Genomic DNA, 24762 nt, shown 5'->3' on the forward strand with positions numbered 1-24762 from the left:
AGTGGGTGGTGTGGTTTTGCGGAGTACTGTTTTTTTGCAAAGGCATGTGTTAAGGAAGGCAGAATACAGAGAAGGAGAGCCAAGCAGCAGTCTCTGAGCAGTGTCTGACCATGTGGTGTTAACTAAAAGGCTTGAGGCTGTAAAATAAGAATTTCTTATTTTTTTGTTTTGTTTCCTCTCGCATTTGGAAAAGGAGGACTTTGTACATTCCTCATAAACAAATTTGCAGATTTTTAAAATATTGTGTACAGAATATTTAAAATTTGGCACAGAATTCCCTCAGGAGTAAGTGTTGTAAACAAGACACAAGAAGTACTTCTTCTGCTTTACAGCACGCTGATTAGGCCTGAACTGGAGTATTGCATCCAGGTCTGCGCACCAAATTTCAGGAAAGATGGGGACAAATAGGAGAAAGTTCAGAGAAGAGCAACAAAAGCGATTAAAGGGCCAGAAAACATGACCTATGAGAGAAGTTTGAAAAAACTGGATTTGTTTAGTCTGGAAAAGAGAAGACTGAGAGGGACATAACCTTTTATGTACTTGAAAACTGTTGTTACAAGAAGGACGGAGGTAAATTGTTCTCGTTAACCTCTGAAGATAGGACAAGAAGCAATGGGCTTAAATTGCAGCAAGGGAGGTTTAGGTTGGACATTAGGAAAACCTTCTGGTCAGGGTAGTTAAGCACTGGAATAAATTGCCTAGGGAGGTTGTGAAATCTCCATCATTGGAGATTTTTAAGAGCAGGTTAGACAAACACCAGCCAGGGATGGTCTACAATACTTAGTCTTGCCATGAGTGAAGGGGGCTGGACTAGATCACCTCTCGAGGTCCCTTCCAGGCCTATGAATTGAACTTGAACTGGAAGGATTAGATTTTTATTAGTAAATGTTGATTTCACCGAACACACAAGAACCAACTAAAAGATTTCAATAATAATTGAAATTTACAGATAGGCAAAAAAAGATGCTGCTTGAGAAATTTGAGTTTAATTTCAAGATATCTACTTAGTATATTTTGACATGTGATGTTGACAATTTGTGTTTTAACAGTTAAGGTTCAACATCTTAGAGCTCAATGTCTACCGTCATTAAATAATTTCTGACCCAACTCCCATAATTTCCTGCAACTGTCAAAATTTAAATCAATAACAATTGAAAAAATGCTTATCCACTGAAATAAAAAAAAAAAAAAACCCCTGAATCCTGCCAAACCTAGTTTTAACCTCCCCAGAAATTGTATGCACCTAAGATCATATACATTCATACTACCTGGTTGATATACATAGAGCCTACATTGGCAAATTGATGAGATCCTCAGTGTATTCCAGGGATATTTTGCAACGTATTCATCCCTCCCCTCCCCCTAACAACTCATTCTTCTGCTGTCAGAGGCTGAAGACAACGTTGACAGCTTTTCATCCTCACCAGGTACAATGGCCTTTCTGAAAGGTGCTTTAGTCAAACTCAAGTTATCAAGCTCATTACAGGGGTAACCAGATTAAATTCAATGTCCTGTGCTATCCATGAGGTCAGACTAAATGTCTAATGGTCCCTTCCCTTTTAGCCTTAAACACAGCTCCCCACCCTTGTCTGACACCAGGAGGGATGGGCAGCCTCAAGCCTAACTTCCTCTTCAATGCAGATCTTATGAGACAAGCTACTGCTTTACCAGGCTGGAGCCCAAACCCCTCCTGCACCCCACCCCCCCCCAACTCCCTGCCCTAAGCCCCCTCCCACAGTCTGCACCCCTCCTGCACCCCTGCCCTGAGCCACCTCCTGCACCCCCAACCCCCTTCCCTGAGCCCCCTCCCATACTCCACACCCCAACCCCCTGCCCCAGCCCTGCATACAATTTCTCCACCCAGATGTGGCCCTCGGCCCAGAAAGTTTGCCCACCCCTGAGCTAAAGTATCCAGTGCAAATACACCTATCCTATCATTTATCTCTCAGAACTGGAAGGGACCCCGAAAGGTCATCGAATCCAGCCCCCTGCCTTCACTAGCAGGACCAAGTACTGATTTTGCCCCAGATCCCTAAGTGGCCCCCTCAAGGATTGAACTCACAACCCTGGGTTTAGCAGGCTTTACAACTACTTTTACCTATCTTTTAAAAAATTATTCTTCTTCCTCTGTTTTGAGGTTCACACAAATTGGGGGAACAGTTAAAGTGACTATATAGTGTCACATACACTGAGTAAGCAAGCTGAAAACCTGTTTCATGTGATCTTCTGGTTATGGTAATCTATAATAAAGTTTTCAGACAAGTGGTTTTTAAGTTGATATCCCTTAGATATGTATTTTAATATATTGCTCTGTATTGTAAAATGTAAATCATCAAAGTTATATGTGCAAAACTGCATAACTTTTGGAAACAGCTCATTTCTTGACTGGTTTTAACTATGCATCCTTAACACTGCATTAACACTTTTTCTTACAGTTAACACTCGTAATTGGATCAGATGTTTGGTGCTGCTTTTCACATTTGAGTACACTAGCCTTAGGATAGAACACCTTATAACTGCAAGTTTACGTTACAAGTGTCCTGCATTATGCTTTCATTTGATAAGGACTGCCATCAAATCCTGAAGTGACATTTTCTGTTCAGAGGGAAGCTCTCCTTAATTAAAACTACTCAAAGTATTTTCATTCATCTGTAAGTTAGTGCATGATCAAAAATCAAATTAAGTGGCATGGAGGAGCAAGAATGACTAAGGGCTTGTCTACACAAACAAAATTTCCAATATTAATATTGGCATAGCTCCCCGTGTGGATACTACTCTTGACTAAGAGTGCCTTTTTCTGGTTTAACTTATGTTGCTCTGGAAGCTGTATAAGCTAAACCAGAGTAAGGCCTAGTCTACACTAAAGAGTTAAGGTGACACAAAGGGTTTATGTCAACCTAATTAGGTCAGTCTCTACACTAGAATGCTGCTTCCACCAAAGCAAGTTGCCTGCTACACAGACATAACTCCACCTCCATGAGAGGCATAGCGCTTATGTTGATGTAGTTAGAGCAACACAGTGTCTGTGCAGACACTATGGGCTGGTCTACATGGGGGGGGAGGGGAGAAATCGATCTAAGATACACAACATTAGCTATGAGAATAGCATAGCTGAAGTCGACATATCTTAGATCGATTTACCTCGCATCCTCACGGCGCGGGATCGACGGCCACGGCTCCCCCATCGACTCCGCTTCCACCTCTCGCTTTGGTGGAGTTCCGGAGTCGATGGTGAGCGCGTTCGGGGATCGATTTATCGCGTCTAGAAGAGATGCAATAAATCGATCCCCGATAGATCGATTACTACCCACCAATCCGGCGGATAGTACAGATGTACCCTATTTTACTTACAATGTATGTTGGCTGTCAGCACCAAGTGGGGCTGCCAGGTGGAGCCCTGCCCTGGTGTGGGCTTACAGCTGGACTCCTCTCCCCTCCACGCTGTCAGCCAGGTGTGGGGCTCACACTGGCACCTCCCCCTCGCTGTCTGTCAGGCCTGGGCTCACAGCTGGGGCCCCTGCTCTGACAGCCTGAGCTGTCAGCCAGGTGCTGTTGGAGAGGTTTTCTTCCCAACCAGAAGGACTAGAAACTTAACTTGTATTTTTAATGAAATCTTCAATTCTTCAGAAACTGATTAGGTCTTTAGAGAACCTACAGTTAGAGCCCCATGTTTTTGGGGGAATGCAAAACAAAATGAAAAAAAGTTAAAATGAAGAAGTCACCCCTCCTCCACAGCAGTGGTTGTGGTTGTAGGCAGCTAGGTCAAATTTGAGGGAGAGGTCCTACAACCTGGCACACAGGGTTGCAGTGCTCCTCAGTTTTGGTCTGGCTGCCTTTCCATCATGATGAAAATGATGGAATTTATTGAAAAACTGACGCCTTCCTCCTGTCCCAGTTTCAGACATCTTTATCCTCTCTCCTGTAGAGTCACTGAATAATAAGTACAACAGAAAGGCGTATGTTTCATGAAGCAGCCAAGCCCTTGTGTTATGACAGAAGTATAACCTTGTACTTGTGATCTCCCCTACTGTAAATCATCCTCCGAGCACTGGGGTCAATGTAACTAGGTTCTCCAAGCATAAATCATTTTAGTTTCAATTCAAACGTTCACTATTCAATGCAGTTTGAAGCCTTCTGAATAGGTCTGCATAATACAACATCATGGATAATACTGCTTATTTCATTACAAGTAGTAACTAAAAGTTTTAGCACTGATAAGTCCACTCCTTGGGCAAGACTAATACTTTCTGGTGGCTGAGAAAGTTTAATTCTTCATTCTGAAAGATGAACTGTCCCACAAAGTCATTTTATTGTTACATTTCTGTTTGCAATTTGAAACATGTATAAAGGCATCTGGGGTGGGTGGGCAGAAGTCTTCCCTTCAAATCTTCAAGATGTCTCTGACATTTATCACCTTGTATGTTAATGTTGCTACTGGAACTAATTTCTTTATTGGTGAACTGATTGTAAATATTCCACATTAAAAATTCCTGGGAAACTGGATATATACATTTTTCTTTAAAATTCATTTAGCTTTTTAAAGTCTTACCTTGTTGAAAAAAGTGTAGTAGAGAGGAAGGGAAAATTGACTACTATCTTCGCTTGGTTGAGACAGTTTTACTGGCTTAAAGACTGTTTTTACAATGAAAGTAGTAATTAAAAAAAAAGGCAGAATTTGTTAAGCGCAGCCAAACTCTCTGGAATCCGATTTTCTAAACAAACCTATGATTCTCTCTTGTCCTTACTATTAAAAGCACACTCTATTCGGGAAGCTTTAATTGTGTATTTCAATGATACAGTCTCCATCTTACAAATACACATCAGTTGTCCATATGTTTCAGGATGAGGAAGGACACAACGCAGTTATGCCACAAAAGCATTTCACTAGGCTCTAGTTCCACTAAGCATGTCCCGAAATTACTTTTCAATCCCTTATACCTTTTCTATATTTTCCCAACCCCAAATCCTGCAGAGCACATACTGCTTATTAACAGCCATCTCCAGACAAATATCAGACTTCAACCATTTTGGCAGCGAACAAACCCTTGTAGACGTCAACTGAGTATAAACTGATCCAGTGTTGGCTTCTTGAGTCCACAGACTGCCGGAAATATTAGATATGTGAAGCACGACCTTCTCCCATTCATCTTAGTGAAACGTAGGCCACATCTACACTACAGACTTCTGCCAACACAGCTATGCTGGTCAGGTTTGTGAAATGGTGTGATCCCTGACTGAAAAAGCTGTGTCTGAAGATGTCTGTAGCATACAGACTGTTATACCATCAAACCTGTACTTTTTCTAGTATAGTTCGTCTTGCTTGGGAGAGCTGGTGTGTGTGGAATAGTCTACACCGGTTACAAGCACAGTTTTGTCAGTATAAGCTGCAGCCATACTGGTATTCAGATGCTGGTAGAGTGCTTCTAGTGTAGACATGACCCTAATAAAGACAATTTAATTATCAACATGAAATATTTCACCACTGATTTTAACAGAAATATTCAGCTATGTTTTTTCCACAATCTCAAACTCTCTCTCATAGCCCCCCAAGACCCAGATAACCTGTTAACATAGTTGCCAAGATCTCCATCTTACCCACCCTTCCAAAGCAACTACTTCTACCTCCAATATCTTGCACCAGTGAACTCTGAAATTAGTTTCACAGTGGTAGCTGTGCTAGTCTGTATCAGCAGAAAGAACCGGAGTACTTGTGGCACCTTAGAAACTAACACATTTATTTGGGCATAAGCTTTCGTGGGCTAAAACCCACTTCATGGGGACTTGATGTAGTACCTGTGTTAACAATACAAAGTGAATTTTGATTCAAAGTGTGAAGGCTGAGGTTAAGATCTTAATAATTACACAACCATTAATATCGCTAGCAATGTCTATGTCTGCATATTAACCCAACCCTTTTAAGTTTACACTTCTACCTAATGCATAATGGCCTAGTCTGGGTTGTAAACTGAAAGCCCAACAAAATAAAAAACCCAAATAGTTTGATTTATTTAAGTTACAAAACATTAGAAACTGATTGTGTCAATTTTTGTACTGAAAAAACAACTCTAAAGATGTTAAAAAAAAATATTTTTTTGAGAATGCGGGTGGCTCACAAGACCAGTAATGAGGCAGGGATCCTTTCACATTTACTGTCACCAGTTCAAATCCAGCCCTAATGACCAAATTTTTTTTGACACTCTGTGAAATGAGTTGCCTTTTCAATCCAGCTCACAGTGGAAAGATCACATCACAAGAGCACCTCAACTGGTTCCACTTTTGGCAGTCGAAGAAAGATTAAAGAGTGCCCGGGCCACAGAATTCCCAGCTAAATTTCCCTCCTCCTTCAAAGATGGCCTCCACAGAACATGGTTAAGGCATACTGGTGGAGTAGTACAGGAGAAATATGTACTGTTACTTCATATACACCATATCTGTTGTATGGATAAAGGACTCAGATGTCATGAACAATGAATTCTTAGAAAGCATTTAAGTAAAGATAATCTATAAAGTTACACAGAAACTGACAATGCACCTATCAAGCGTCAATTAACAGAATGGAATTTAGCATACACAGATGCTCAGCCATGAAGACTAAAATCTTCTGGAAAAGAGGCAAGTTTAGTCTTCATGCTACACTCAAACCTTCACCTCCCTGGTAAGATTGCTAACAAGGAAGGTAATTAGTGCCAGTGGTCATGGCGTTTGTGCAACATTAACAATTTTCCATAAAAAATTGGACTGAAATAAATTAGACACACAATCCACCAGACACTACACAACCATCATCTCTTATAACATGGATTAAACTATTTTTAAAAAGCTTTAATACTTAAAAATATTCAAAGTGCCATTCTATTTTGAAGAGTAACTAAAAATGACATTGCAGGGTTCCATGGTGGCCTCCATATGAAATGTACTTACTTCACAACAAGACATTTCCTTTTCTGATTGCCACACTTGCAAACTCAAATTGAAATCTTTCATTTTCATGCGTCATCACAGTAATGTTTTGCCAGGACAAATGTTTTCAGCTAGGTTGCAAAAGTGTATACAGATTTCATAGAATCATAAAACCATAGGGTTAGAAGGGACCGCAAGGGTCATCTAGTCTTACCCCTTTCCAAGATGCAGGACTTGTTGTGTCTAAACCATCCAAGACAGATGGCTATCCAGCCTCCTTTTAAAAACCTTCAGTGAAGGCACTTCCATGACCTCCCTAGGCAGTCTGTTCTATTGTCCCACTGTTCTTACAGTTAGAAAGTTTTTCCTGAGATTTAATCTAAATCTGTTATACTGTAGTTTGAACCCACTGCCTCTTGTCCTGCCCTCTGTGGCAAGAGAACAATTTTTCTTCATATTTTTATAGCAGCCTTCCAAGTATTTGAAGATTGCTATCATGCCTCCCCTTAATCTCTTTTCCAAACCTAACATACACAATTTCTTCTTCAGCCTTTGCTCATATGGCTTGCAATTCCATCCCTTTGATCATCTTTGTCATTCACCTCTGGATCCTTTCCAGTTTCTCTACTTCCTTTCTACACATTGGTGACCAAAATTGAACACAGTAGTCCAGGTAAGGCCTAACAAGCACCGAATAGCATGGTACTATTGCCCGTCATCACTTGCAATTTTAGGTTGCATTAACAGAGGCATAGCATGCATTTGCTTTTTTTGCAGCAGCATCACAGTTGACTTGTGTTGAGGTTGTGATCCACCACAACTTCCAGATCCTTCTCAGCAGTGCTGCTGCCAAGCCAGTTACCCCCATTCTGTATTTGCGCATTTGCCTTTTTCTTCCCTAAGTGTAGTACCTTACATTTGTCTTTACTAAATTTTATTTTGTCTATAGCCCAGTTCTCCAATTTATCAAGATCACTTTGAATTTTAGCTCTATTCTCCAAAGTATCTGCAACCCCCCAGTTTTGTGTCATCTGCAAATTTGACCAGTATGCTCTCTATTCCTACACCAAGGTCATTAATAAAAAATATTGAACACCAACAGACCCAGAACATATCCCATTCAAAACCTCCTTCCAATCTTACATCATTCCAAATCATGTAGTTACTCATTATTTGCTGCAGTTTAACCAATTATGTATCCACTTAATGGCAGTTCCACTGAGCATGCATTTCTCCACCTTACTTATGAGAATGTTAGGTGCGACTGTGTCAAAAGAATTGCTAAAGTCCAGGTGTATTACGTCCACTGCATTCCGCTTAGCCACCAAACCGGTTACCCTGTCAAAGGAGGACATCAAGCTGATTTGGCATAATTTGTTCTTAGTAAATCCATGTTGGCTGCTAGTGATTAACCCTTCATGCTCCAGGTATTCACAAATTGAATGTTTTATACATTGTTCTAGTACAGTGGTTCCCAAACTTGTTCCGTCACTTGTGCAGGGAAAGCCCCTGGCAGTCTGAGCCGGTTTGTTTACCTGCTGCGTCCGCAAGTTCGGCCGATCGCAGTTCCCAGTGGCCGCAGTTCGCTGCTCCAGGCCAATGGGAGCTGCTGGAAGCGGCGCGGGCCAAAGGACATACTGGCCGCCGCTTCCAGCAGCTCCCATTGGCCTGGAGCAGCGAACTGCGGCCACTGGGAGCTGCGATCGGCCGAACCTGCGGACGCAGCAGGTAAACAAACCGGCCCAGCCCGCCCGGGGCTTTCCCTGCACAAGCAGTGGAACAAGTTTGGGAACCACTGTTCTAGTAGCTTCCCAGTATCAAGGTCAGGCTGACTGATCTATAGTTCCCCAGCTTCTCCTTTTTAAAGATGGGTTCTACTTTCTGCAGTCTTCCAGGACCTGTCCTGTCATCCATGAGTTTGCAAATATCATCAGTGGCTCTTGAGATTTCTTCAGCTAATTCCTTCAGCACTGTCGAGTGAATAACATCAGGCCCCACTGACTTGAATTTGTTCAAATTAGTGAGAAGATCTCTGATGTGGTCTTTATTAATCCGGATCTGCATCTCGTCCCCTTTATTGTCTATGGTAACTTCGCGCGTCGTCTGGTCACGTGTTATTTAATGTGAAAAAACTAAAGTAAGCATTGAGCAGCTCTGCCTTCCTATAATCTTCCATTACCTGCATCCGAAAAAGTGGGTATTCACCCATAAAAGCTCATGCTCCAATACGTCTGTTAGTCTATAAGGTGCCACAGGACTCTCTACTTCTTTTACAGATCCAGACTAACACAGTTACCCCTTTGATACTTGACTTCCATTACCAGTTTACCTTCTCCATTGATCAGCAGGCCCGCATCATCCCTGATTTTTCTTTTTTGTCAGAGATATTTGTAGAACCCCTTGTTGTCTCTAACATTTTTTGCCAGCTGCAACTCATTCTTTACCTTGGCTTTCCTGATTTCGTTCCTACATGCTTGCACTATTCCCATGTATATATTTCCTTGCTGACACGTCCCTCCTTCCATTTCCTGTAGGTATCTCTTTTGGTTTTTAGATAGATAAAAATCTCCTTGGGCAGGCACATAGGCCTCCTGTGGCTCTCACCTTTCCTTTCTTCTGCATAGGAATAGCTTGATGTTGAGCATCTAATATTACATCGTTTAGGAACTGCTAGCCCCCTTTGACTCCTTTTCTTCCTAATTGGAGTTTCCATGGGACCTTGCCTACTATTTCTCCGAGTTGGTTGTAATCTACCTTTCTGAAGTCCAGTGTCCTTGTTTTGCTGTTCTTGTCTTTTCCTTTCCTTAGGACCTTGAATTCTATCAGATCATGATCACTTCCTCCCAAGTTCCCGACCATCTTCATGTTCATATTTATCCCTGTTTGTCTATTTTGAATCTGGTGTTGACCATCTCCTTGTTATTTCCACAACTTTCTAAAACAAAAAGTTGTCTCCTACACGTGCTAAGAACTTGCAGGACACATATTTTGCTGCAAAAGTCTTCCAAAAGATATCAGGGAAGTTAAAATCCCCTTATTAATACTAGTTCATGTGAGATTTAATTTATGAACAGTTTGGTTGATCACAAGGAGGAATAGACTCCAGCTCAACCTCTTATCTATATTTTCTTTGCAGACAACCTTTTTTAGTTATTGAATCAAGTCTATTCATAAGTTTTAAAAAAAAAAAAACATACTTTTCAGACCAAAAACAAAAAAACAAAACTCACATACATTTATTTTAATTCCTCCTCATCAAGAATGCATACCACATGTATTCATAAGAATGTTTCCCCTCCTCTATTAAGCACTACTAATGGACTTGAGATTCATCCACTGTATTTAGCAAAGTAATGTATTCAACCTGGAATCCAATCTATCTTGAGGCAAAAAAGTTTGCTACCAGTATTTTCCAGTCTCAACAAGATAATCAGAAGACCATGTAGAGTACTTACCTCCTTGCTATACCCCCTCTAAAAAGTTTACCATTGAAACACCCCTCCCCGTTTCATGATGCTCTGAGTTGAAAAGCTGCTGTATACCAATCAATCTTGGCCACATACAAGTTTTTAACCTTTGTTTTTCTATAAAATAATAGAACCATAAACTTAACCTCAGTTTTGTATATATTACAGGCCTTACTACAAAAGACATGACTAGTACAACCAGCAGAGTAGCTACTGAGGCAACACGTAGGCGTTTTGAGTGGAAACAAGCCAAAACTCATGAAACTTTAATTAGCTTGTTTGTAGTTGTCTGTATTTTAAACCACAAGAAACACAGTCCAGGCCAAAACTATAACTTTTAGTTTCAGTTTAAATTAGCTTAATGGTCTAGCCACATCTTCAATCCACCTTCCCTGATGAGCTACTGCTGCCAATATTGCTTCTGTATTTGCAAAACAACCTTGTTTCCCAATGTTGAACTCTACCATAAATTTTTTCAGTAGATTCTATTTCTTACAAGAGCACAGGACAGCGGATGCAGATGTCCTGGAAAGATCTGTACACTGGCACTGCTCACAAGGCCTGTGGTATTGTGCCACAAAGACCATAATGTAAAACTGCCAGTACTACTTGCCTTTTTTTCACAACTTTACCATATGACTAGACCTCACAAACCAACTATCAGAATACCAGACACACGTCTATTAAATAAAGCAGTACGTCCAACAATTTAAAGGAGGTGACACCCAAGAACCAGAAAATGCAACATTTTAAAAATGCTTTTTTTAAGCTTTTGTTAATTTGAGAGGGTTTTTTTAAATTAACTATAGAAATAAATTTCTGTTGAAAAGCAGTAAACCAGCTATTTAAAAAAAGCATTAATCGTGTAACAAATACAACTAGTTGGGAAGCACTGTTCCCTATGGAAAAGTAGCTACCCACCTACTTGTTTTTGGGGTTTCACCCTCTAAAATACCTCAACACAATAAGTTTCGAAGCTGCTTGTGGAAAAACTCTTCCAACAGTTCTAGTTTGCAAAGCCTCCAAAATGCCTTGTACCTCCAAAAGTAATACTATAAAGTTCTCTGTTCAGTCCCAGAGGAAGATGCATAAAGCTCCTTAAAGATCTAAAACAGTTGTTATTCCATGTTACCTAACAGTTTGATGGATTTTACGTTTTAAATACATGATACTTTTCAAATACATGTAACCTTTGTTTGTACTTGAAAGCCACAGAAAATGTAACATTTTAAAAACCACAGATCTCCATAGTTAAACATTCAGCACCACCACAAAACTCTGTTTGTTTGAGTTTAAATGCATTGTTTTAATGATCAGCTTTCTAGGATCATGGATGTTCTTATATTTAAGTACTATTATGCCTGACAGACTACAAGATGCTCAACACAGAGACCAAGTTTTCTATTATAGTCTCTAAAAAAAATGAGTATTGTCAATCTTCAGTAAATAATAATTGTTCAAAAAATTAACTTACTTGGAAAAAAAACATCTCAACTGAACAATACAGCTCCAATAGCTCGAGTCACATACAATTCACTATAAAAGCATGTCTGTGTGTACAGACATACACAATTCTTGTCCAAGATTTATTCCTTATAAGAAAGGAAAACCACCTACTGTGATACCATTTGCAATTGTTATACCATCAAAACATCCCAAAGAAGCCTGTGAGGAACAGTAGAGTTGACTCTGTATCACAGTTGAAGAGGTTCAATGTGAAAGTGCTTTTAAAATAGGCCATTCTCAAGTAATTAAATTACTAACAGGAGTCACCAGATTTATTATTTTACCCCCATCACACACACTTAAAAAATCACAAGACTTAAATTCTCCAAACTCCTTTATACTCTCACACTGGAATTATCTTGCCTTAAAAAAAAAAAAAGTCAACTTTGTACAAACACCTATGAGCCCATTCATCACCTCTTTCATTCATTTTTCAGGCAGCTCCATATTTACTCAAAAACATTACTTATAAAAGACTTAATTTAAACCTCTTAGGCCTCATCTAAGTTAGGTAACTGAACTGTTACTAATAATGGCTTTCAGCATCAGTCTTCCTGAACCAGTATTAAACTCCTGAAGCGCTACCAGAGGTAGGACAAAAGCATTTTTATACTGTTTCAGGAAGTAAGCTTTACATTTGTCCAGAATGGCGTTTAAAATTTTTTAATACTGTTTTGGAACTTTTGCTAATGACTATTCTCTGCAATAGTTCCCTTTCCTAGCACTGACAGGGAATTTTGAAGCACAAAAAAACATTTATAAAACAAGTTGACCTTACACTGGAATTACCCTCTTAAATGTAAGTCCTTTTCACAACTGGAACTGGGAAGATTGTGTACTTTCATTTTGCTTCATTATAGGTCAGTTCCACTACATATCATATTTGTATTGCTCCTTGTTTATCACTAAAGATATCTGCATGAAACAGGATTTATTTTTAAAAATCAATTTGTTCTCATTGTATATTTTGCATTTGAAGTCCTGATATGGTATAAATGGCATAACCATGGTGGAAACACTTATCAAACAGGATTAGGACTACAAAGCAGGGCAGACACTAAAAGGTGAGGTCCCGTTTTCCAACAAGTAACAGTAGTAATAAACCATTAACTGTTTCTTAGAAGATTTTTCAAAGCTCTCACTGCAGCACCAGCTACTGTTTTCACTACTTGCAATTTTGGGGGCAGGGAGAGGAGATGCTCCTCTGAGGCCAGTGCTGTTTCTTCCCCTTATATTAGTCTGGGCAGAATTACTGCACTATACCTGTTCCTCTTTTAGCTCAGGCCCTGGGATTTTGGAATGCCAGGTCCCCAGGCCAGAGCAGTCTAGAGAACCTTTTACTGGAATGCCAGCCTTATTCACTCAAGAGGTAACATTTTCTCTCTCAACACCTGAACCACACACAATGTCTGTCTTCATAGTCAACTAGCATTTTTAGGAGCATGTGAAACTCTTAACACAGCTCAGCTCATCTCTTCAGTTCTCTTTTCTGTCTTCTCATCTCAAATATTTTTTGCATTGTTTCCCCACATCTTTTTGCTCTCACTCCCAACTTCACCAGTCTTTAGAACACTTACTTAATATTGCTGGCATAATTTTGTTCACTGCAACTTTACTGGGTAGTGGGACCTATACTGCCATGTTCATATAAAAAGGAGCTTGAAGAAATTGGCAATTTATTTCAGACTACACGTATATCACTATTTGATAATTAGAACTTGCCTACACACAAACTTGCACTGAGGTGACTAATGGTCATTTTAAAACAGATCTAGACAGATGCAAGTACCCGTATGGACAGTCTTCAATCAGTTTAAAAACTGCTTATATCAACTTAGTTTAAGTAGTTTCCTTTCAGATTTAAGCTAAATATAAGCCATTTTTAAAGAACGTCCATCCAGGGGCTTGACCAAATTTAAACTGGTTTAAAAAACTTTAGTTACACCAATGGAAGGACTTATGGTAACAACCTTTCAACGCAAGGTATTTTTCAATCCCTGCTGTGAAAGGCATCAATATTCTATTCTTCCTACTGCCTTCATCCCACAAGAACACAGTCACCTAAAATTCACACTGAAAACTATATATTTTCTACAATATTTAGAGGAAAATGACTAACCAAAGGCAACTGAAGTTGCTAACTTGTAGATGCTGGAAAAACATTTCTCTATTTTCAATCCACACACAGCTTTACTTTAAAGAAATAAATATAATTAAAAACACAGTCATTAATTGCAATAGGGATAGCTCAGTGGTTTGAGCATTGGCCTGCTAAACCCAGGGTTGTGAGTTCAATTCTTAAGGAGGCCCATTTACGGATGGGGCAAAAAGCTGTCTGGGGATTGGTCCTGCTTTGAGCAAGGGGTTGGACTAGATGACCTCCTGAGGTCCCCTCCAACCCTCATATTCTATGAAAAACACTGTAATCCCTTTAGGAATTGCTATACAAACTAATTTCCTGCTAGTACAGTAGTTTGCAAAGCATATGTACCATCAGTACTAAAATACTACTTTCCTTCTTCAAAAACCACAGAAGCATTTGATAACAAATCCTAGAAAAACAGCAGAAACAGGAAAGCATCAAAAATTATAAATCAAAATTCAGTTCACCTGGCTTATTAGCAAACAGGTTTCATTTTTACCTCAGAATTTTTTTTTAAAGTCACCTTTCTCTGCATCACTAATTTTAGAGCCAATTTTACTTCTAACCAGTTGAAACTTAGTATTCTCTAATGTAGAGCAACCCAAATGCTGCAACTTTGCTGATTATAAAGATAGCTTTATACTGCAATTATATCTCATTTTGAGTCTGTCTCGCATCTGAGCCTCAGGTGTTTGAGCTCTGAGAACTGGGTATGTGCACCAATAATCAGTGTTTCTCAATGAAGTTCATTAGTGTCATAAACATCAAAACACCACTTTTAAACTGGAAATTGTAATGGCAAAACGGTTTCACTGTTTTCATTAGACTGGATACTTCCCTTCTATACTTAAACTTTTATTCACATTGCCACCATCCAGGGAGTGTTCAAAAAGCCACTGGCCTATTTCATGACAGGACAATGTTTGAATCAATATTAATTTCAGCTGGCTTCAAATAGCACCAAGGGATCCCAGAGTACCCGATGGTGAGAGAAACAGCAAAGGCCAACTTTGCCTGCAGCATATAAACCCTCAAGCCCAGGAGGCCGCTGGAAACTTTCAAGGTAAACAAGAACTTTGTTGGGAGTTACCGCAGATCTGCTTTTATCAAACAAGGAGGCTCCTACAGATACTCTGCGCTCCTGCAAGGGAGAGCTGCTGGTTACACTAGGATTAGCTCCCCCCCCCCAGTCATTACAGCCTCAGCCTCTCGTCCCAGATCCGCCCCTCTCCGCACGCTCACACTGAAGTGTTTGGGATCATATGAAACAGAAAATAGCGTCAAACTACTCACTGTCCAGCCCCCCCCCCCCAACCCCACCGTCCTCTCCAGGGCTTCCCCACAGCCCCCCCCCCCCATTTCTACCTCCCCCCCCCGGACAACCCAGGCCAGAGACCCCAGCCCTGCCCCTACCACCCCCCAACCACCAGCCGGCCCTGCAACCCTGCTCCCCTCCCCCGAGCCCCCGGCTCCGCCTTCAGCCTTTCTAAAACCCCGGGCCCACCCCCTCGTACAGCCCCCCCAGACTGCGCCCCCCCCGGCCTACTCCCCGGTACGGCCCCGAGCCCGGCCCCGGAGCCCCTCGGCGCTGAGGCAGCAGGGCCCCGAGCCCGCAGCCCAGGCCGGGCTCGCTGGGAGCCTCCCGGGACCGGACCGGCGGCGTCGGGGTCGGGGCTGGCTGCTCCCCGCAGCCGCGACGGAGAGGCCCGCCCCCCCGCGGGGCCCCGCACTCACCGGCCAGGCCCCCTCGCTGCCTCCCGCGGCCCCACAACCATAACAAAGCTCTGCCCAAAATGGCGGCCCGGCCCTGCCCGGCCGGGGGCCGGAGGGGGAGGGGCTGGCGCGTGGGGACACACCCACCTGGCGCGGTCTGGCCGCGCGCCTCTCCCGGTCCGGCGCGGGACGCTCCGTGGGGAGGGGGGTGGGCGCCACGGCGCGTGCTCGACGGACGCACGGACGGGCGCGCGCGCGCGCGCGCTCGAGAGAATACGGCTCTCTCCAGTGTCTACCTCGGCCACTACGTGCGCGCGCCCGCCCGTGCTGCCTCGACACCCCCCCCCCCCCAACTTCTCCAGGCGGCTCGCGCTCCCGCTCTGTTTGTGTCTGTCATGGGGGGGGGGTCGGCTTGTTCCCCCACCGCGAGACTCCAAGTTCCAGGATGCACTGCGCCACCTGCCTCACCCTGTGTGAGGGGCCCACGATCGTAGTGCATGCTGGGATGTGTAGTCCCTTCCCTGATGCGGCCGCCTCCTTCCCCTTAAAGTGAAAGACTCAACCCCTCTGGAAGGAAGCGAAGTACTGTACTGTAATCCTCGAAAGCAAGCATGTGCCCCTCCCCTCCGCCACAGCTGCGAGGCGATTCAGACAGTGACAGAGCAGGCAGGCAGGCTGAGGCTTTGTGTATAAATCAATCCTTCCTTCCTGTTCAACAGATATTTCCTCAATGAGCCAGGGAGGCAGCAGAACTAGAACAGGCCGCAGCAATCATTGGGGGAAGGCACAGCAATGGCTTTACGTTCAGCAAGAGACGCTTCGCACTCAACCCAGAAGCAGAGACATTATGCCCCAGAGACACGTCCAGCAAAATGCAGTTGCAGGGGAAGGAGGAAGATTCCTCAGCTGCTGGAATAATGCCAGTGCTATTTATCTCTACCATGTTCTGCAAACCTTAGCTAATCTTGACAGAAACCACTGGAAAGCGATCAGGCCCAGCAAGCAATAAACAGTCAGCAGAACTGTTGCAGAAAAAGATAAAGAAAAGTGACCTCACCATTGCTGGGAGCTCCCACTGTCAGCCCTGAAAGAGGCATAAATACAAGACACACAAACACATTCACTTGAATAAGAGCCTGGTGGGGCTGGAAAGCTGGTCTCTCTCACCAACAGCAGTTGGTCCAATAAAGGACCTCACCCACTTTATCTTTCAAATAAGTTAACTGGTTAGTCAAGGTCTGGGTAGCACTTTGAACATGTAAAGCATGTGTGCCAATTGTGACTGTAGCTACACCGCAAAGCTGGGGCTTGAGCACTGTATGCTAAGTGCATTCTGATTGCTCAGAGCTGCTTGCAGTTTTAATTTAAATAAATTAGACTAGAGAACTGGGGTGTCAGCTTGGGCAGCACCCTCCAAGCCAAACCAGGCTCTGATCCTGCACCCATGCAAGTGCTTTATCCAGTCCCTTGATTTTTTGAGGGGGGGTATGGGGTGTGCCTGACCCATGCTTTTTGGCTGTACTCATAGCCTGCATACAATATCAAGGTTGGAAGGGACCTCAGGAGGTCATGTAGTCCAACCCCCTGCTCAAAGCAGGACCAACCCCAGACAGATTTTTGCCCCAGATCCCTAAATGCCCCTCTCAAGGATTGAACTCACAACCCTGGGTTTAGCAGGCCAATGCTCAAACCACTAGAGCTAGAACTAACCTTCTCTCTCGCCTCTCTAGCCATGGAAATACTTACATTACCTAACTAATGCCCAGCATCACCTGTCAGGAATCCCCTTTTCCATCCGTGAGATACATTGTTGTGTTTTTTGTTTGTAATCTACATTCTCCTCCCTTTAGAACTGATGCCTTTGAACCCCGCCACGCCCACCCTCTCCGCGGCTGGAAAACTCGGGGCCAGGCGAGCTTTTCCTAACGCCCGAGACCTAAAACCACAAGCCCTCGAGGAACAGACAGTCCGGGGAGCAGGTCTCGCTGCCGGAGCGGAACTAGAGCGGCTGGCCCAGGTTCTGGGCTGGGGCTCTCCGCCCAGCGCACACGGGAAGCCCTGGTCCTTCTGCCGGATGCTGCGTCTCTTCCCATCCCCTGCACGGGAGGCCGGTTGCTGCTGCGGGTGGCCGTGCTCCTTGCGGTTCCCTTGGGAGGGTGAGTGAGGGCAGCGGGAGCGGGTGGGGCGCTGCTGGGCTCCCCTAGGGGAAGGCGCCTGTGCAAGTTGGGGTTGATTTCCTGGAGCTCTCTGCAGGGAGAAGAGGCACGAGTGGGGGTGTTTGCACAACAGCTAGTGCAAGGAAACTGATCCAGACGGCGGCCAGACCATCCGTATCTATTCGTGTTAATTACAATAGAACAGGGGCTTCCGGGGGTCAGTTCCCACCTCTGCCCCAGACTTTCTCTGGGCAAATGACTTAGTCGCTTCCACAAGTCCTCCTGTTCTCTTCCACAGTTCCCCGTGATACTCCCTTTGGCTGTGTTGGCTATTAAGAGTGTAAACGCTTCATTTTACAACGCGAGCCCCTCGGTTGGGGGTTCTAGATGCTTTTAATACACAGTGGACCCATTCAAAATGTTTATTTGTAATCACACTAATCTTCTCTAGGTTTTTTTCTTTTTTGAAAGGAACAGTGGTAATATTACCTAGAAACTGCCAACCTTTAGAGGAATGTTTTGGGGTAGGATTAGTGGATTCAATTTGGGGCTGGGAGACAGAATTCTAATTCCAGCTCTATCATCAACCAGGTCAATGACTTGACAAACCATTTACACTTTGTCAGTTTCCCCATCTGTAAAATGGAGCTATTTACCTACTTCAGGGGCACCTTGAGATATAATTAGGCCCTGATCTGGCACTAAAATGCATTAAAAGTTAATGACCTTAGCTTGTAAAGTGACTTGAAAACAAAATGTCCTGTAAAAGTTCAATATAATTAATTGGCTATAGGAGTACAGCAGATATGTTATTAGCTGTACAGTGATAAAAATCAAGATGCATAGTCCTGATCTGCGTCCTCTTATTTACAAAACAAAACGGTCAATAGGGAAAACAAATTGTTGTAGTAACTTATACTGAGACATGCTCTAAACTTGGATATTTTACCTAGTATAGACTGTCACTAAGTTGATTCTCCTGACTTTTTTTTTTTCCATCCCTTAGGGCCTTCTGCTAAGGCAAATATGTTTCACCTTGTACAGCGATGTTGTTCCAATATACCTTTAAAAGTAAGTTTCTAATGTGTTATCTACTTTATCCTGAAATAGCTTTCAAAACAAAACCAAACAGGAGGCAAAGCATCTGGGGTATATAAAACAGTTGGCTCACAGTTTACAACAGACTGAGGTTTAATTTTATCATATTTATTTTTTCCCAAAGGAACTTTTCTAATGTTTAAAATGTACAGAATTATAAACCATTTTTCCCAATTCTTGCCTGGCATAATTGACCCGCAACTCAGCCCCATGGCTTTATCACAGGCTTACTGATATGTTTTGTCACTGGTATTTGATAGCTGTTAAAATTAAAGAGCCAAATCCTCCCTTCAGTTGTGTCTCTGTAACCACACTGAAATCAGTGGGGTTTAAGAACTTAAGTGTATAGTCTGGATCATATATGCACCACAAAATTCCTCTTCACTGAAACAGTTATAACATCATGGTGATGATACAGTCTCCACCCTCTCAGGTCACAATCTGCAAAGTATTTTTTAGAAGTTGTGTAGCTGCTCTCTTTTGATTGAATATATAGGCGGCAGAAAGTCATTGTGCTTTTTCCTTAGCAACTTCAGGAATGTCAATTTTTTTAAGAGGGCCTCAGGGCGATCACAGGCGTGTTTATTGTGAGCTCTAGCACCTTAATTGTTAAGGTGAAGGTGCTTAATCCTTAACACAGACTTTCTTTATCCAAAATCTTAGTCAATTAAACGTAACGAGGTGTTTCAAAACAAGTTTTGAAAGTGACTAATAATCCTTTTCCCTTTCACTTACTCTCTGTTCTGTTGGCTCTAATGATATCATTGCACTAGTTCCCTATTCATCATAGAAACTTCTGCTCTAAGGAGGGCTTGAATTTCTAGTGTGAAAACACAAGAAAGGAACGTAGTTGGAGGAAACCTTTCAGGCCTTCTTTATTCACCCTCCAGCAGCAAAAAGAACATAATCTCTTCGCAGATCACGGCCATGTCAGGAACAGGGGAGGAAGGCAGCTATTTCTGTAACCTCTGTGTAATGTTTGCTACTGTTTGTGTTAGAATGTAGTGAAACAGCCAACTTCTCATAAAAGCAGCAATGCCCTTTCAGACAGGGGTTTGGGACCCCTCAGGGGTCGTAAGCTGTCAGCCTCCACCCCAAACCCCGCTTTGCCTCCAGCATTTATCACGGTGTTATAAATTAAACACACTTTTTATATATTTAAGGGGGGGGGGTCGCACTCAGAGGCTTCCTGTGTGAAAGTGGTCACCAGTACAAAAGTTTGAGACTCACTGCTTTAAGTGAAGGGGGGGTGGTATCTTTATAAACCTACTAACATACTAGACAGTAGATTTCCACAGATGGCCTTAGTTTTATATAGGGTATAACTAATCATCTCTCCAGGCTAACAAGTGCTTGTCAGATGCTCTTAATAAGTTTTGTAATTGCAGCGCCAGAAGTTGACCCTTCACAGACTGCTACAGTATGGAAGGAATAAGTCCATTTGTTCTTCTCCTGCCAGTCTCCCTCTGCAGAGAGTTCTTTCCCGTCCATCGAGACCTCAGCTCCTCAGCCAGGCCTCGGCCTGTGTAACCAAGGCCCAGGAATTCCATTGCTCCCTCCGCTGCTTAAAGAAAAAGAAACCACAAGAACCTGAACCCCAACAACTGGGGCTTCTGCGCCATGATATGAAGTCACTAAAGGACTCACCAAAGCCTGCCTTTTACCTGGGCCTTGCAGGGTTGATTCCATTTGTTTCAGTGCCGGTGATAATGGCTATCCAACACACCTACTACCCTGAGCTGGCATTTGCTCAAATGACATATGGGGCCACTATAGTCTCTTTTCTAGGAGGAATCAGGTGGGGATTTGCTCTCCCAGAAAATAGCCCAGCCACTCCTGATTGGATGAACTTAGGGAACAGTATAGTTCCCCCTTTATTAGCCTGGTTTGCCATACTTTTTAAAGATGACCTCACTCAAGCTGCAATCATGGTGATAATTGGTTTAGGGATAGCACTGCATTATGATCTTGCTGTTCTTCCTACTTATCCCAGCTGGTTTAAAGCCCTAAGGGTATTACTAACAGTGGTGGCAATAATTTCATTGGTCATCACCTTGGTTCTTATGGATGTTTATCCAGAGAAGCAGCTAAGTAACAGTGCAAGTAAAAGTAAATGAAAGTGAAACATCATAAGCCAACAGACAAGAATTTTTTTTTTTCCTGTCAAGCCACTGCAGAGTTTTGTATGAAGTTCTAAGAGGAGCAAAATAAACTGCTTAGCTTCTCTATGCTTCCAGGATTACATCCATGAGTAGAAATCAGAAAACAGCAGCTTGCAAGATGCTTACTTTGGGAGCAACCAGTTTCCAAGCAAGTTAAGCAAAGAATGATTTATAGATACGTTATTCACTCTCTTTAGATTGTTTTCAAGGCAGTATGCATCTTCCCTTATTTGTACAGCAAGCGCCCAATCCTGACTGAGATCTTTGGGTACTACTGTAATATACATTTAAATGTTTAGGAATAGATTGAACTGATGTATTATAAAGAATAATCATTAAAACAAGGATGGGTCAAGAGGCGTAATTATAAGGTGTGCCAAGTTCTGCAATGAAGGAATAAGGCCTTAGCTTTTGTAAACGTTAGAAGCCTTTTGGCTGAAAACCATGGGATGAAAGCACTTCCTGTTCCCACTGAAAATGGAACAATGACTGCACTATATTTAAGTTTGTAGACAATTGGAAGATTCATGATGTGCAAGGTTATGATATGTACAGTGCTTTTTTGTTTTTTGTAATGCTGTTTGTAAATACCACACCTACACCCCCATAGGACAAGCTTCTTCCCTGACCCCAATTCTACTGATGAGAAAATATACACTAAACATAGTAAATGATTTAAGCGTTGGTTTGTCATGTCAAGCTTGAGATCAGTGTTTATCTAAAGAGTGTCAGAGACCCTAAGAGGCACACAGTCATATTACATGCCATCTTTTGTGTAAATATCATATCTTTGGAAAACTAATAACTCACCGAGCATTAATATTCTTGCATGATATATGTATGGTCAACCCCCAGAGAACTTTACGGCTATTTCCAGAATATGTGACTAAAATGTGTTTAAACATGGCATGGCAGGGCAGTTGATAAACAAGTTTTCTCCAGACAAAGGAAACAGGCCAATGCCTTAAACCAGGAGTGGCCAAGTTAAGTGAGCTATTAATTTGTATCAGAGGTTGCAGGAAGAGTTCACTTGCATTATAAAAATCACCCGCAGGGAAGAAGACAGCACGGTGTCCACGCCCAGCAAGGAAAAGGAACTTTATCTGGGGGATGAGTTTCAGCAGAATACAGTTCAGAGGTTTACTGGACTACAAGGAGAGGGGGAGTGAACCCCTACGTTATCCTTCACCCAAGGAAACAAAGGAACATGAGCTTAGCCATGAGTATAAAATAAGGATTTCAGTTAGGATAAATCATGTCACACTTCCATTAGCTGTAAGGGTGCAGTAGAACATTATGAACTACTACTAGCCACTGGTAATAGGTGTAATGTTATGGGGGGGTTCACCCAGACCAATAAGGGGGTCTGTCAGCACCTTCCCTGTAACTATGGGTGCTTCTGGGGTGTACAGCTTTGGCTCAGAGCCCTGGCACAAAGCCCTCACCCTGCCAGCTTGCAGGGTGACACTAACAGCTCCTCCCATTCTGTGTCTCCCCAACACCACCTCCCCTGCAGCAGCCAGTCCTGCTCACTGAATACTCACACACGTTAAGTTAATTGCCTAGTTTTGCTGAGGACTTCAGTTCAATACACAGCACTGAGATGGGGGGCTTGCAATAAAACAAGAGTATGTTAATTAACAAAGAACAGAGATTTAAGAGATAAGAATAGATGAGAGAAATGGTTACAAGTAAAAAAAACAAAACATCTTTTCTAGTGGCTAAAACTCAGTTTCAACAAGTTACACGGTACGATTTCTCACTTATAGTCAGTTCCAGCTACTCTTTGTTTTCAGGCCCAGAGGATCCACTCTTCATGCACTGAAAGGGCACAGCTCCCCCTTTGTGATGGATGCCAAAATGGCGTTCTGCTTTGGCTTATATTTCCCAAAAATCTATTGTCTCTGTTTCATGAGCCAGGAAGGCTTCCTGAGCAGGCTCCATCCCTTATTGTGATCATAAAGTGGTCTTCCCCCCTGCTCATTTAGGTTGATGGCTTTGTTTACCATATATGTAGATGTACTTTTCTTTGTCCTTTCAGGTATTATGGGGCTTAATTTAATTGGAGACAGGAAAACAGCTGAAAACATTCCTTTGTCTAGGATAGACTGGGCTTGTGCACTGCTTGCAAAACACTGGTTAAGAACATATTTCCAGCCCACATCTCTCATTCTTCAGACACCACCCACCCATACATCACGCACTAGTATTAACGACTAGTGTGTTACCAGTTTGCAGATACCACCTTACGTAACACCTTTTAGATACAGATTATGATGACAACAGTGTATAGGGGCAATGTGTGTCATGCTTGATGTGAGCTATGGAATGGCGTGCCTCCTGGCAGCTGGCATTGTTCCCTGGCTCACAGTAGACAACCCAAGCAGTCTTTGTGCACAGAAATCGAGTCGTAGTACTCTAATAGGGGCTGAGCAACTACACACTGGATGGGTTAAGTCTGTTTTTTGTTCACCACTCAGTACATTTGTAAACTGTAGATGCTTCACACTGGGTTGAGTATTAAATGTGCTAGAGAAGTATAGTGCAAGCTTCTCTACAGTAATCTTTTCATGCCCCTCCTCTCTGCTATAGCCAACTGAGGCGAAAAATGTTAAGTGGGTGATGGCTGTGTAATATAAACGTAATGGACTTTCGGTTGTGGCCTAAGCTAATGTTCCATCAGTAGAAATCCAGCTCGCAGTAGGTAAAAATGCTTGAAAGTGAAAAGTCTGCAGTAAATGGATATTTAAAGGTAAGCTGCAAAGGTTTTACCAACTGTTAGATCCCAACGAAGAAGGGAGTTTAGGGATGATGTTCACATGTATAATGCGGTAGGATTGCATTTTAACAGAATTACCTCCCTACAGCCTCCAGTTGTAGCTACCAGTTTCCTTGTTCCTTCAGAAAAGGAATGAACCGTATCTACTACAGATATGAAAGGGGTATAGAAAAAGATGGCTCCCTCTTTCTAAGATTCGTGAGCCATTTACACTGCCAGAGACATGACAACCTGCACAGTCTGTAGCTCTTAAAGAATGCAACCATCTCCCCTTATATAGCTCTAATTCGTGTAACACTTGCTACATCTCTTAACCGCTAGGATTTTCAGAGGAGGTTCTGTTAAACTTTTGCACCTTTAACAGCAGACCGTGGAAATAGTGATATGTCATTTGGATGTAGAGGAAGTAAAATTGAATTTTGAAAGAAAAGTGAAGTTCACTGTTTCACTCCCTCTTATTCAACATGGCTGTTTGATAAACGTAAGCAAGAGATCCATGGCAGCACAGTCTGGTAGGAGGCCAGTTGTAGAAGCTGTCCCACCTCTTATGGGCAAGCCTAGGTATGTGGTGGCGGCAGTAGATTGCAAACCCACAACCGTCAGCCAGCAGATGAAAGTCATGAGCACTGGTCAAAGGGACTATTCCATGGTACAACAGAAATGCCTCGCTGACTCCAGAGTGAGGGAGCTAAGGAACTGGCGGAAGAGACCATAATAAAGTAAGCCTGTAGGGCCCAACTGAAATCTTAATAGTATCCAAATGTGGGAAGCATGGGAATCTTCAGATGCTTGATTGTAATACATTTCCCTCTTCAGTTCTTTTCAAGCAGGAGGCAGC

The 24762-nt window shown here is 42.6% G+C and overlaps 2 protein-coding genes across 2 annotated transcripts in view; one reads left to right on the forward strand and one right to left on the reverse strand.

The window, feature by feature from the left end:
• GPBP1L1 (GC-rich promoter binding protein 1 like 1) overlaps positions 1-15887 on the reverse strand; it is a 49662-nt gene extending 33775 nt beyond the window's left edge. Inside the window, 1 exon segment of the mRNA XM_065553745.1 lies at positions 15751-15887. The gene's annotated coding sequence lies outside the window, so the exon portion shown is untranslated.
• A 1648-nt stretch (positions 15888-17535) lies between these two features.
• On the forward strand, positions 17536-21829 carry TMEM69 (transmembrane protein 69). The gene is made up of 3 exons (XM_005303005.5): positions 17536-17885; positions 18892-18956; positions 20372-21829. The coding sequence occupies exons 1-3, from the start codon at positions 17585-17587 to the stop codon at positions 21098-21100; spliced, it is 1095 nt and encodes a 364-aa protein (XP_005303062.2). The 5' UTR covers positions 17536-17584; the 3' UTR covers positions 21101-21829.
• Positions 21830-24762: the final 2933 nt, after the last annotated feature.

The sequence above is a fragment of the Chrysemys picta genome, chromosome 8 (assembly GCF_011386835.1).
Source record: "Chrysemys picta bellii isolate R12L10 chromosome 8, ASM1138683v2, whole genome shotgun sequence".
Taxonomy (NCBI): Eukaryota; Metazoa; Chordata; order Testudines; family Emydidae; genus Chrysemys; species Chrysemys picta.

Coding starts and splice junctions, on each gene's coding strand:
- TMEM69 (XM_005303005.5), top strand. CDS start 17,585: ATGCCTTTGAACCCCGCCACGCCCACCCTCTCCGCGGCTGGAAAACTC. Junction 17,886..18,891: donor CTTGCGGTTCCCTTGGGAGG/GTGAGTGAGGGC, acceptor TCCATCCCTTAG/GGCCTTCTGCTAAGGCAAAT. Junction 18,957..20,371: donor GTTCCAATATACCTTTAAAA/GTAAGTTTCTAA, acceptor TTGTAATTGCAG/CGCCAGAAGTTGACCCTTCA.